The sequence below is a fragment of the Oxyura jamaicensis genome, assembly GCF_011077185.1.
Source record: "Oxyura jamaicensis isolate SHBP4307 breed ruddy duck chromosome 27 unlocalized genomic scaffold, BPBGC_Ojam_1.0 oxy27_random_OJ101772, whole genome shotgun sequence".
Taxonomy (NCBI): Eukaryota; Metazoa; Chordata; class Aves; order Anseriformes; family Anatidae; genus Oxyura; species Oxyura jamaicensis.
The window spans coordinates 4,868-16,246 of NW_023304823.1; the positions used below are offsets into that span (position 1 = coordinate 4,868).

The window sequence follows — 11,379 nt, forward strand, 5'->3', positions numbered from 1 at the left end:
GCACTTTATCGTTGGTCCAATCTTATACATTTATATATATATATATTAATAATGAAGTTTACCCACGTCTAAGAGTACATCTCAGAATTAGCCTGGGACTAGAAATCCTGGCCTGAAGTTTGAACTAAAACACAGACTGGACAATTTTATGACAGAAAGTTACAAGAGTTGAGTTTTATTTTTTTTTTGTTTTGTTTTTCTTTTTTTTTTTTTTTTTTTTTCCCCTTCCCCCCTCTTTTTTTTTTAAAAAAAATTGTTTGTTTGTTTTATTTTTCTTTCTGCAACTGTAGTGCAGGAACCCCCGATTTTAGCTTAGGCAGAGAAGAACTCACCCAAAAAGCAGTAAACTCAGGAAGGGGAAAAGCAACAAATAAACTATTGTATCTGTTATCAATTTATAAATAAGTTATAACATTTAAAGGGCTCACGTAAACATGCTAGCTTTCCAGAAAGCATCAAGAGAGCACGGACACATACATTTATAAGAACAAGAGCATGAGGAGCATCTGGAAATAAAATTTAATTAAAAATAATAATTAAAAAAACACGACATGAACTCAGTCCTGGGATAACGGTACCATACGCGTTGTTTTAGAATAGCAACAACATGCTGAAAAGAAGGTGCCTCACTGTACAGTACTCCAAAACTAAGACCTGCTGAGCTTTATTTATTTATTTACGTATTTATTTAATCTTTCCTCTTCTTTCCTCGACATTCTTCCTCTATAATTTATGGCTGAAAGGCGCTGCCCGCAGAGGCTAAGCTCATGCTTTTCAGTTTATTATCCTTCTTCCATTTCATCCTCCTGTTCTGGAACCAGATTTTGATCTGCCTCTCGGAGAGGCAGAGAGCGTGAGCGATCTCTATTCTCCTCCTGCGGGTGAGATATCTATTGAAGTGGAATTCCTTTTCCAACTCCAGGGTCTGGTAGCGAGTGTACGCTGTCCTTGCCCTCTTACCGTCTGGTCCAGTCATGTCTGAATAACACGGACAACAAGGGGTTTTGATTTCTGTTTCAAGTCTTTCTGATAGAATTTTTACTATTAAGGTTATTTTTTAGTACCGAGGCAAAATATTCACCGTCTTTGGGCAATTAGGAACGCTGCTCTTTCCCAAAATAACAGCCTCTCCCCCCTCCCCCCCGGTCTCCCTCTCTTTCCCGCACACCCCCAGGCACATGTAAAAAAAAAAAAAAAAAAAAAAAAAAACACCTTTGGTCCCTCCAGAACTGACATCCGCAACTCAATTTTCATAATTTAACTGAAGAACCGAGATTTTGAAATCGCCCTTTTTCGCCTGGGTGTTTTTGTGCCTGGGTGTTTTTGTGCCTGGTTGCTGGGTCATCTGGTTTAATACTGCTTTCTTTTCTCCGGGAGAAAAAAAAAAATAAAGGGGGTCGTGGTGTTGATGGTCCTCGCTGTTCCCCGTGCTGTGTATTTCACCACAATTTTGGTTTTGTCAGGAGCAGATTGTCAAGAATACACCCAGCAAAATCAGAGAAGGAAAGGACTGAGAGACCCATCTGTGCATATAATGCCATTTTAATGGTCAATTCTTTCCTCTCTTCTGTCCCCCAAGGAACACCCCCTTCCCTCAATTTTTGTATTACCTTCTCCCACCATACACATATAGCTACTAGCTTGAAATAAGCGCACATTTTGCGGCAAAAATAACGAAACTAAAATAAAATCTCCCCCCTTCAGGCGCCAGAGCCAGCTTTAAAGCCGTGATCAGAACAAGAAATGCAAAAAGCCATGAATAGCTGTGTTTCTGATCAAAGCGTCTCCACCGAATAAAGGGAAGGAGAGAAAATAGGGAGTGGGGGGGAAAAGGAAAGGGGGGGGGGGGGGAGAAAGTGGGGTGTGAGAAAATAAACAACGACAACGACAACGACCGAAAAAGAAGTAGCTGTACCATGGCTAATGTGAAGTTTCCTCATCCAAGGGAATATCTGAGGTGCCTGCCCTTCTGTTGCTGCGGTGGAGGTTGCGATGGGCTCTGCCTGCGCTCGGGGGATGCTGCTGCTTATTGGAGTGCCCTCGTCGGCTCCCGAGGACGCGCTGGTCTCGTCTAGTTCTGTGAAATTTGTGTTGGTGCTGGCAGAAGTAGCTTGGTCGGAGGGGGACGGGGCGGGCTTGCCTCCATGGCTCTCGCTGTTGGAGCAGGGAAGGGAGTCGGGAGAAGATAAGGAGCAGCTAGACGCCTGTCTAAACCTGCTCTCCTGAGCTGGAGAAGGGAAACCGCGGGAGCTCTCCCCCACAGCCCCAAAGTGACTAGAAGAGGCTGAGCGGTTGATGCTAAGGTCCATCCCATTGTAGTTGTAGCCATAAGAGCTGGAATGCATGGTGCTTGAATCTCTGTAAGAACCGTTCATGGAACTGCTGGTCCCATAATTTAGTAACTGATAGTCGGGGCCATTTGGGTAGCGCCCTGAGAACGAGTTTACAAAGTAAGAGCTCATTTGGGTTATTTTGGAGGGCTTGATTTGTGGCTCGTGGTCGTTATAACCCTGTGCTTGACGATTTATGATGTATTAATGAATTATAGCAATGCACTGTACTTCGTTTTTGCTATGTATGCGGCCAAATATGGGGGGAGGGTGGGGGTGCGTTTGGGAATCACGTGCTTTTGTTGACCAGTCGTAAATTCTCACTGATGACCTCAAGAGGTAATTCATGCTCTATGGTTACAAATAATGACGATCGCGGAGTCGTTAGGCCCAAGTCGGTGCGCGGCTCCCCGAGTCCCCGGGCGCGCCGGCGCCGCGCTCGCCCCACCTTGGCGGAGCGCGCCACCTGCCGGCCGCGTGGGGGCGGCGCAGGGGGGGGGCCGGCCCGCCCCGGCCCCGGCCCTCGCTGGAGGTCCCCCAGCCCCGCTTTTTGCCTCTTCAAAAATCTGCGCAGCAGCAGGGTCGATCCTGCCCCGGCGAGCGCACCCGCACTCTCCATGTGGCTCTTCTTGCCCCGCTCATTCTCTTTATTAAACCATTATTTCTTCCCTTGTAACAGCACTGCGGAAGTTTTAGAGGTAGCGAGGGATGAGGTGTTAAATCGCTTTTGGGCCAGGCAGTCTTCTCCTTTGATATTTGAAGGGGGGCAATGCGAAGATGCTACGGGGGAGCGCGGCTGCGCGTTTATTTCCGAAGGTTTCATCACGGCTCCGGGAGAAGTCGAGCTTCCTGGCACTCTGAGCGTGCTACGAGCGATGCAGTCGCACCGTAACTGGGGAGCGAGAAAAACGGGGAAAATGAGGAAAAAGGGGCAGAGGAAGGAAGGTCCAGCCGGTGGAAATGGTTGACAACGTTGCTTTTAGGACAATCTTGTTCCCAAGCGTTTCACGTCCTCTTTAACCACAGCATTGTGTTACGGTGCTGTTCCTTTCCATTTGCTAACATGCAAGGGATATTGGGGAGCAAAAGCACTCTGAAATTGGTAAAAACGTTGTGAAAGGTCTGTGCATTGTTAAGCATTACTTTTTCTTCTCGTTTCCTCTCTCCATTTTTTCCAAGGCAGTTCAGGAATTTCATATGCTTGTCTGCAACTCATTGGAAATTATGCGCCATATTGAAAGTGACATATAATTATAATAATTACGGGCAATGAAAAGCGTGGCAATAATAGTAAATGTCCTACAGCTGTGAAGCTTCTGCATGAATTGATTTTAAAAGTGACTGACATTAAACCAGCTCGTGGCATGGGGGAATGCGTTCATATATAGGTATTTTGGTGAGCAATGGGGAAAAGGAATAGAGGTAAGGAGGTACTGTTTCATAGCTTTCCTGCCCCGTGAAGCTTCAAAAAATCGTATCCACATTAGGCTGGTCTGGTTGCTTGCTTCCAGTCCTAAATCCCCAGCAGAAAAAGCACTTCCTTTTGTTTAATTACAAAACCCAACAAGAGTTTGCTATTTACATGTACAAGGTTCCCTTTTGGCACCCACCCCATCCTGAGCAAAGTTAGAATATCAGAATCCACTAGTAGATTTAGTTTAGATTTTCTTTTATTTTCCTCTTTTTTATCTTTTGCTTGTTTCCCATAAGTGAATGCTATATTCCTGTAGCCGAGAAGTTATACGTTTCATAGGAAAAAATCCCTTGAAATCTGGAGTATTTTGCAATACATTTCACTTTGATTTGGGGATATGAAGTAAGGGACCAGATGTTTGAAAGATGCTAGGCAAATGTTAGGTATCTTTGGTAGATAAATGACAACATATTTTTGCCTGTTTCCTTGATTTATTATGTATATGGAGAGCATTTCGTCATAACTCTTTGTACTATAACAATAAAAAAGAGCGATACTACAGCAGAATGTCAACGAGGAAATAATACTGGTGAAAGGTCTTCCATTTAAGATTAGACAAAAAGAGGGAAAACCAGATTTATCTCTCCAATGTAACTTCCGTTTGCTTGGAGTTGCTTGTCCCTGCAGATTAGAAGACAGTGTCATAAAGAGAGTAGCAGTGCTTTCTTTATAACTCCGTGCTCCTTAAGAATGACAAGTTCCCCTGAAAAGTGGAAGGATAATAATAATGACAGTGTGGTGTGCGTGAGATCGAAGACTTTGTTTTTATTAGAGAATTCCATGGTCATACCTAAGACAAACTTCAAACACAACACGTACAAAAATTAATAAAATATAACTTTGTTGTTGTTGTTGCTTTTGCATCCCTTTAGGTAGTTTTCCTTCTTTCAGTAGATGTTATTCTTAAAAAAAAAAAAAAAAAAAAAAAAAAACGAGAGAGGGGGAGAGAAAAAAAAATAACAAAACCCCGGGGGTGAAATAATTTAAAAAAGGAAAAAAAAAAAAAAAAAAAAAAAAAAAAAAAAAAAACCTATGTCAACCGTGCATAAAACATTTTTACAAAATTAAGACAATAAACAGCCCAAATGACATATATTGCAGCACTTCCATTAAATACAAGAGTTAGCATATTACTAACAGTGACACCAAGGGTAGAAATATGGGTAGGAGCCTTTTTTTTTTTTTTTTTTTTTTTTTTTCCTTTTGCTTTTTTTCTGTGTCCTTTCTTGTTTTTTTTTTTTAAAGATTTTACTTGGGCGGGGGAGGGGGGGTAGGGGCGCACGGAAGTCTAGGAAGAAAAAAACGCAACTAGAAGCCTGATTTTTTTTTTTCTTTTTTCTTTTTTTTCTGGACACGACAGTTTACTGGGAACACGAGTCCATGGCATTGGTGGCCCAAACTTTCTAGCTGTTGCCGTTGCTGCAGAGGGCTTGTCCCACCAATGTGCACGTTTTCCCTTTCCTCGCAGCCAGCCCACACCACCCTCATCCTCTTGGCTCTTACACGCACGCAATCCCTCTCTCTTTTTTTAAATAATACTTTCACTCCGCCGTTTTCTCCTCCTCCTCCTCCGCGCTCAGCTGCGAGGAGTTGAGCAGTTTGTTCTCTTTTTTCCACTTCATCCGGCGGTTCTGGAACCAGATTTTGATCTGCCGCTCCGTCAGGCAGAGGGAGTGGGCGATCTCGATCCGCCGGCGCCGGGTCAGGTAGCGGTTGAAGTGAAATTCCTTCTCCAGCTCCAGCGTCTGGTAGCGGGTGTAAGTCTGGCGGCCTCTGCGGCCGCTGGGCCCGAAGGAGGAACCTGTGACACCCGCAAAAAAAATAATAATAATAATAAAAAAAAGAGATAGAAGGGGGGCGGGGAGCGGAGGGGGAAGCCCCGGGGTTTAGCGGGGCGGTGGAGGTCCCGGGCAACCCGCGGGGACGGTGCCGCCTGCGCCGTGCCTGCGTGCGTAGGAGAGGAAGCCTGCTCCCTCCCCAGGCTTCGGCCAACAAAAAGCCCCCCCGGGAGCCTCTGCGGCCGGGCGGCCTGGGTGCGCGCCCACGGAGAGCCCGCGAGGGCTGCGGGCGGCCGGGCTGAGGAGGGGGCTGATGCGGCCAGCCTGCAGCGGACTGGGGAGACGGGGCGAGATCTATCTCACTCCGCGATGAAAAATCGCAAGGTGTTCTCCAACCCCCACCCCCCTCCGCTGTTTTCCACCCTACCGGCAACTGTAATAGATCTGAGCATTTAAGCAATAATGAAGTGAATCGATCTGCCCAAAGTCGACATTAAAGAGGATACAACGCTTTATGTCCCTGCGCTAATGGACATCAATTCGGAACTTAAAAGGCAACAAAAGCATCTAAACATGGGGATAAGGGTGGTGAGACTCAATTATTTTTTCTTTCTTTCTTTCTTTCTTTCTTTCTTTCTTTCTTTCTTTCTTTCTTTCTTTCTTTCTTTCTTTCTTTCTTTCTTTCTTTCTTTCTTCCTTTCTTTCTTTCTTTCTTTCTTTCTTTCTTTCTTTCTTCCTTCCTTCCTTCCTTCCTTCCTTCCTTCCTTCCTTCCTTCCTTCCTTCCTTCCTTCCTTCCTTCCTTCCTTCCTTTTTCTTTTTTCTTTCTCCCTCTCTCTCTCTCTCATTTTTCCCCCTTCTCCTGATTGAGGAAACAGCACTTAAAAAAGTCGTATATCATCTGGAGAAAAAAATTCTCCCCAGGCAGACTTTTCATTACGTGTAAGTTTCATTAAAAATGTAGCTCTCTCCTTTCAAATATTTAAACACTTTTATATTATTTAACTCCAGGTCGGCTATCTAGAGAGAGAGGAAGCTGCTTGAGGGTGTGGGTACATGCATGTGTAAAGTCATCCAGATCTGATTTAGAAAAGATATCTCTCCGTGCGTTTAGGGGAGACAGAGACAAATCATTGTGACTGCGTGACACGAAAACTGGAATGTGGAAAAAAAAAAAAAAAAAAAAAAAAAAGGGGGGGGGGGGGGGGCAAAAAAACTTTACCGGGGATTAAAAAGGGAGCAAACTTTTTTTTTGCTGTTTTTCTAGTGGGGAAGCGGGGGCAACTGGTCGAAAAGAGAAAATACTTCAGCGGCATGAAGTTTTGGTGCGTGTCAGAAGCAACTTGAAGCCTCTCATATTGCCTAACTTCCCCGCTGGAAGTTTGGGCTCTAAAGTGAACCTTATTCCTGCTTCCCTCGCTCTCTCGCTCTCTGGTGGTAACAAATAAGAAAGGGGGGAGGAGATTGATGAATTTATTTCTGTAAAAGAGTAAACTCACTATTGCAAGAGTTCATCCGCTGCATCCAGGGGTAAACCGGGGCGGAACACTTTTGCTCCTCGCTCTCTCCGAACACAGTTTTGCTCTGCGCGCAGTCCGACTTGCGCGGCTCGGGGGCGAAGGGCACCTCGTCCAGGTTGGAAGGGGCGCACGCAGGGTCCTTCTCCCTGAAAAAACTGCCAGCCCCATAGTCACAGGCGGAGCTGCGGCTGTAGGCTCCGTTGCTTTGCTGGTAGTAGGGAGAGGAGGCATAGCCCTTCTCCTGGACTCCCGTGGCTCCATAGGTGGTGGGGTAGTGCCTCAAAGGATCCGCATAGCCCGAGGGATATAACGGGATCTGTCCCAGGAAGGGCTCCTGCCCCGCCGCCAGACTCACCGGGAAGGTCGAGTTGACAAAATAAGAACTCATTGGAAGGAGCCTGCCGTCCTTTCCCGGCTTTATGATTTGTTGTGTTTTATAGTCCAAGTGGTTTAGCTATTAGTAGTATATCGGAGATTGGGTTTTAGCTGAAGGGAGATGGCGTGGTGCCAGCGAGGGACACAAGGAAATACAACCATCTGATCATGGGCTGACCAATAGCAGGCGCCTGAGGTTGCAAAATAGCACCCATGAGGAGCTGAGATTGCACCAGGGACCCCAAGAACAAACCATCCACCCCCTTTTCCCTCCCTTTTAAACAACAGAAATGCACCCCCTTAACCAAATATATGATATCTGCGGAAAGAAACGTTCCCGGCGCGATCAGAGCTTCATAAATAAATGCACCCCCCTCCCCCCCTCCCCCCATGACTTCAGCATGGGGAAGTGTGAATGTGAAAGCCTGTGTGTATGGATAGCGGTGCATCCACACACACATAGTGTATACAAATACCTAGTGTAAGTGGGAAAAAAAGTTATTTATTTAGATTCGGAAAACTTTAACCCTTAGTGTCTGCAATTCGTCCTAAAACATCTGGGTACTTTTCTACAGTTAAAGAAAAAAGTTGTGTGTGTGAACTTTGCAAGGAGGAGATCCCGCTGGTTAGACTAAGATTTCCTACAAGAGAATAAATGGATTTTAACAATTTATTTCGGTTCATGTTTATCTAATTACTATAGATTAGCATTCCCTGTTAAGCATTCCCAGTTAAGAAAGCTGCGCTGGATTAAAACAAACATTCGCTTTTCATATATAGTATCTTTTTCGTTTATTTATCTGCAAAAGCTACATATTCAGGAGATAAATGGAAAATCGAAGTATTTCCTTTATCCCTTGCTAAATCCCGATCTGCTCTGGAGTATTGTACCGCATTGTGCCCTCTTGCGTTTTTTTGTTAATACCAAATATATGCCGACCTTTTTGGGAAAAAAAAAAAAAAAAAAAAAGTGTTACGATCAAAAGCTGAGTTTACTGATTGTTACCCATCGAGAATTTTTTAAAATTATTTTTTTATATATATGTTTTATTTATTTATTTGTTACGAGAGGAAATTTCGTGGTGTGGTGGGTCTGCTGCCTTGGAGGTGCGCAGGGACCCTGCCTTTTTGCATCCCTCCTTTCGAGCCCATCCCCACTGCAAAACATTTGTTTTTGCAAACTTAAAACTTTGAAAGAGATAAGCTCGAAAGTCTCAAGCAATTCTCTGCCATCCTATACTGCCAAGCTATACTTTCTTCTAGGGTTCGACTAATTTATTATTATTATTATTTTCCTGGATTTCGTCGCCAGGGATGTACTCTGCACTACCTGGTGCATCCCCCCTTCATACCTCTGTTTGCTCAAGGTAATGTGGGATCTGTATTCGGTGCCTTCCATTTTTTCAAGTGGGAAAAATCAGAAAGATCTTACAGGGAAAAAAAAAAAAAAAAAAAAAAAAAAAAAAAGTAAGAATGAAAACCAGGAATGTTACTGATCATTGACGTTATATAAAGGATTTGTTTCCTGTCCGAATTTATAGCCATCTGTCTGTCGGTTGTTATATGTAGTGAAATGGCACGCCTTATAATATGCACTCCCCTGAACTTGAATCTGTGGCCGTGTGCGCTACAAATCTAGAATTACATATATTACATGCTCACTGTAAAGCTGCCAATGCGGCTCTCTGACAGAGCTTTAAGTATCTACGAAATTCGTATCTTATTACGAGCTAATTTATTTTAAACATCATATTTACATAAGCACAGCCAAGATTGTTTCATGCCACGGCTGCAATGAACATTTCGACTGAAACGTAATCCTTATAATTCAAGGAAATAACATGCAAAGGAAGTAGTTTTCCATCCTCCACCCCCTCTTTGACTGATATCTCTTATATTTGTTCTTGCAGAGTTTCCTTTTGTGTATGGAGTGGACCCAAACTTACGTAGATCTACTTTATTGGTATGCAAGGAAAAAAAAAAAAAAAAAAAAAAAAAAAAAAAGATCGGATGAGAGATGGAAGTTAACTCCTTTGCTGGAGCCGTACAGCTCATACATTTGATATGAGAATTACACAATATTGGTAGCACTACAAAAACAGCGATTATCTGGCATGATCAGCTCTGCTTGCACATTTTTGGCTAAGAAATTCATGTCCTGATAATTCAACGCGTGACTACATCTGCTGAAAATGCTTGCTATAATATTTTCTATCAGATCTAATTACTTCTCTGCAAGTCAATCCCTCAAAATAGTTTGACACCGCCCCATCCCCTCCCCATGTTTTACCGCAATAAAATACTACTCGTTTTAGCACATTTATGACTAAAACAGACTTGGATTGACTGACGTCATTAGGTAAGAAAATAAAATGAATTTAATATGCCCGCTTACTAATTGCTGACATTTTAGAAACGCTATAGGTAACATTAATACATTCCGTTTCTTAGAAGAAGGGTGAAGCTTCTCTTGACACTGCAGATAGTTATTTGTGGGAGAAAAAGAAAAACAGAAAAGAAAAAAATTAAGAAAACTTTATTTCCAACCTGAAAAAAATACGTGTCGTAGTGCATTTTGAAGCGTCAGAACCCGGTCTAATTGCTTTGCCACATATAATACATGAAAATTCTAGCAGAGGTCTTAAACCTCACTAAATCTCAGAGAACTGTACATTAAGCACGGAGGTGGTTTATCTTCCCATCTAAATAGCTTTACCAATATAAATAAATAAATAAATGTTGAGTTACTATTATAGCTACTTAGACAATCTCCTGTCTCCTCCGCCAAAGTCCCAGTGTAAATCTGAGACCGATTTTGCGATATTTTCTTTGGACGACTCTAGCGCCAGACAAGCCAGGAGGGATGGAGACACAGAGCAAAGAATAACGGATGCAGAAGCAAGCTTATACAGCAGCCCTTAAGTTAGATTTGTCTTTGACTGTACTCATTGGCATATCTTTATTCAGTCTTTGGCCTCATCTCCTCAAAAAGAGACACAGGGTTTGCTAAGAAGGAGCAATAAACCGGGGAAGTTGCAAGAGACGCCAGAAGGTGGTATAACGTATTTCATTCTGCGCTGGGAACCCGTCTTTCCTCTCCTGACTGACATCACTCAACTGGCGGGGTATAAATAAAGATAAAGAGACGTATTTACAGTATGTACAATCACAGCTATCTGCCCAGGAAGGTCTCTCTTTTTGTTCCTTTGCTTTTCTGCCCAGCAAATGCCTACTCCACAAAGTAGAGAAAGGCAGATAGATGAGGGGATTAAAACAACACCGAAATATTTCGAAATGCAAACAGAACAGAGCATTTATTGTGCGAAAGCTAAATCGGCTAAGAACTTGTTAGAAAGTTCAGTGCGGTTGGTTCCAATAAAAAATGAAACTCTTTTTCATGTGGAACTGGAATTACCGATCCTTCTGAAGTGAGAACACAGCGGGGGTTTCCCTACCGAGGGACTTAGTGCAGCCATAAAGTCAAGCAAATACCACGAAAACACTTGGGGAATAAAAGAAATAAACTAATAATAATAATTTAAAAAAAAAAAAAAAAAAAAAAAAAAACTTTTTTCCGGAGTCAGACATGGAATTGGCAGCGGAGAAGCCTCCCCTGTAATGCTCATGCAAAGTAAAAATCACACTGGGGAAAGAAACAACCTGCGCTGCAGTGCTGGCGTGTTTAAAACAATGACCCCTGAAGGTGTAGAAAAAAAAAAAATACTTTCTCTGCACATAACCATCTGAAACTTAATTTCCAGCAATTTAAGTTTAATTTACCTGACTTCCCGTGCAGTGCATAATAACCTTCTTAATGAGATCTTTGAAAAGAAGTAATAATAATCTACCATTGTTCCATTAAAGAGTGCAGCTAATTATTAACAAAAAGGGGAGGGTGGAGGAG

At 43.1% G+C, this 11,379-nt stretch overlaps 2 protein-coding genes and 1 long non-coding RNA gene across 4 annotated transcripts; 1 reads left to right on the forward strand and 2 right to left on the reverse strand.

Annotated features, from left to right (window-relative positions):
- Window positions 1-648: 648 nt before the first annotated feature.
- LOC118158414 (homeobox protein Hox-B5-like) lies at window positions 649-3,445 on the reverse strand. Its single transcript, XM_035313068.1, has 2 exons — window positions 1,916-3,445; window positions 649-978 (listed from the first exon to the last, which is right to left on the reverse strand). Exons 1-2 carry the CDS (start codon window positions 2,460-2,462, stop codon window positions 731-733), a joined length of 795 nt encoding a protein of 264 aa, XP_035168959.1. The 5' UTR covers window positions 2,463-3,445; the 3' UTR covers window positions 649-730.
- Window positions 3,446-5,068: 1,623 nt separating this feature from the next.
- LOC118158415 (homeobox protein Hox-B6-like) lies at window positions 5,069-7,605 on the reverse strand. Of its 2 annotated transcripts, none has more exons than XM_035313070.1 (2): window positions 7,080-7,605; window positions 5,069-5,605 (listed from the first exon to the last, which is right to left on the reverse strand). In XM_035313070.1, the coding sequence occupies exons 1-2, from the start codon at window positions 7,486-7,488 to the stop codon at window positions 5,346-5,348; spliced, it is 669 nt and encodes a 222-aa protein (XP_035168961.1). In that variant the 5' UTR covers window positions 7,489-7,605; the 3' UTR covers window positions 5,069-5,345. The 2 variants fall into 2 exon arrangements, with proteins under 2 accessions (XP_035168961.1, XP_035168960.1); XM_035313069.1 differs by having other exon boundaries at window positions 5,069-5,614.
- Window positions 7,606-8,497: 892 nt separating this feature from the next.
- On the forward strand, window positions 8,498-10,970 carry LOC118158417. Its single transcript, XR_004746830.1, has 2 exons — window positions 8,498-9,648; window positions 10,319-10,970. It is a non-coding gene; the product is annotated as an uncharacterized LOC118158417 (long non-coding RNA).
- Window positions 10,971-11,379: the final 409 nt, after the last annotated feature.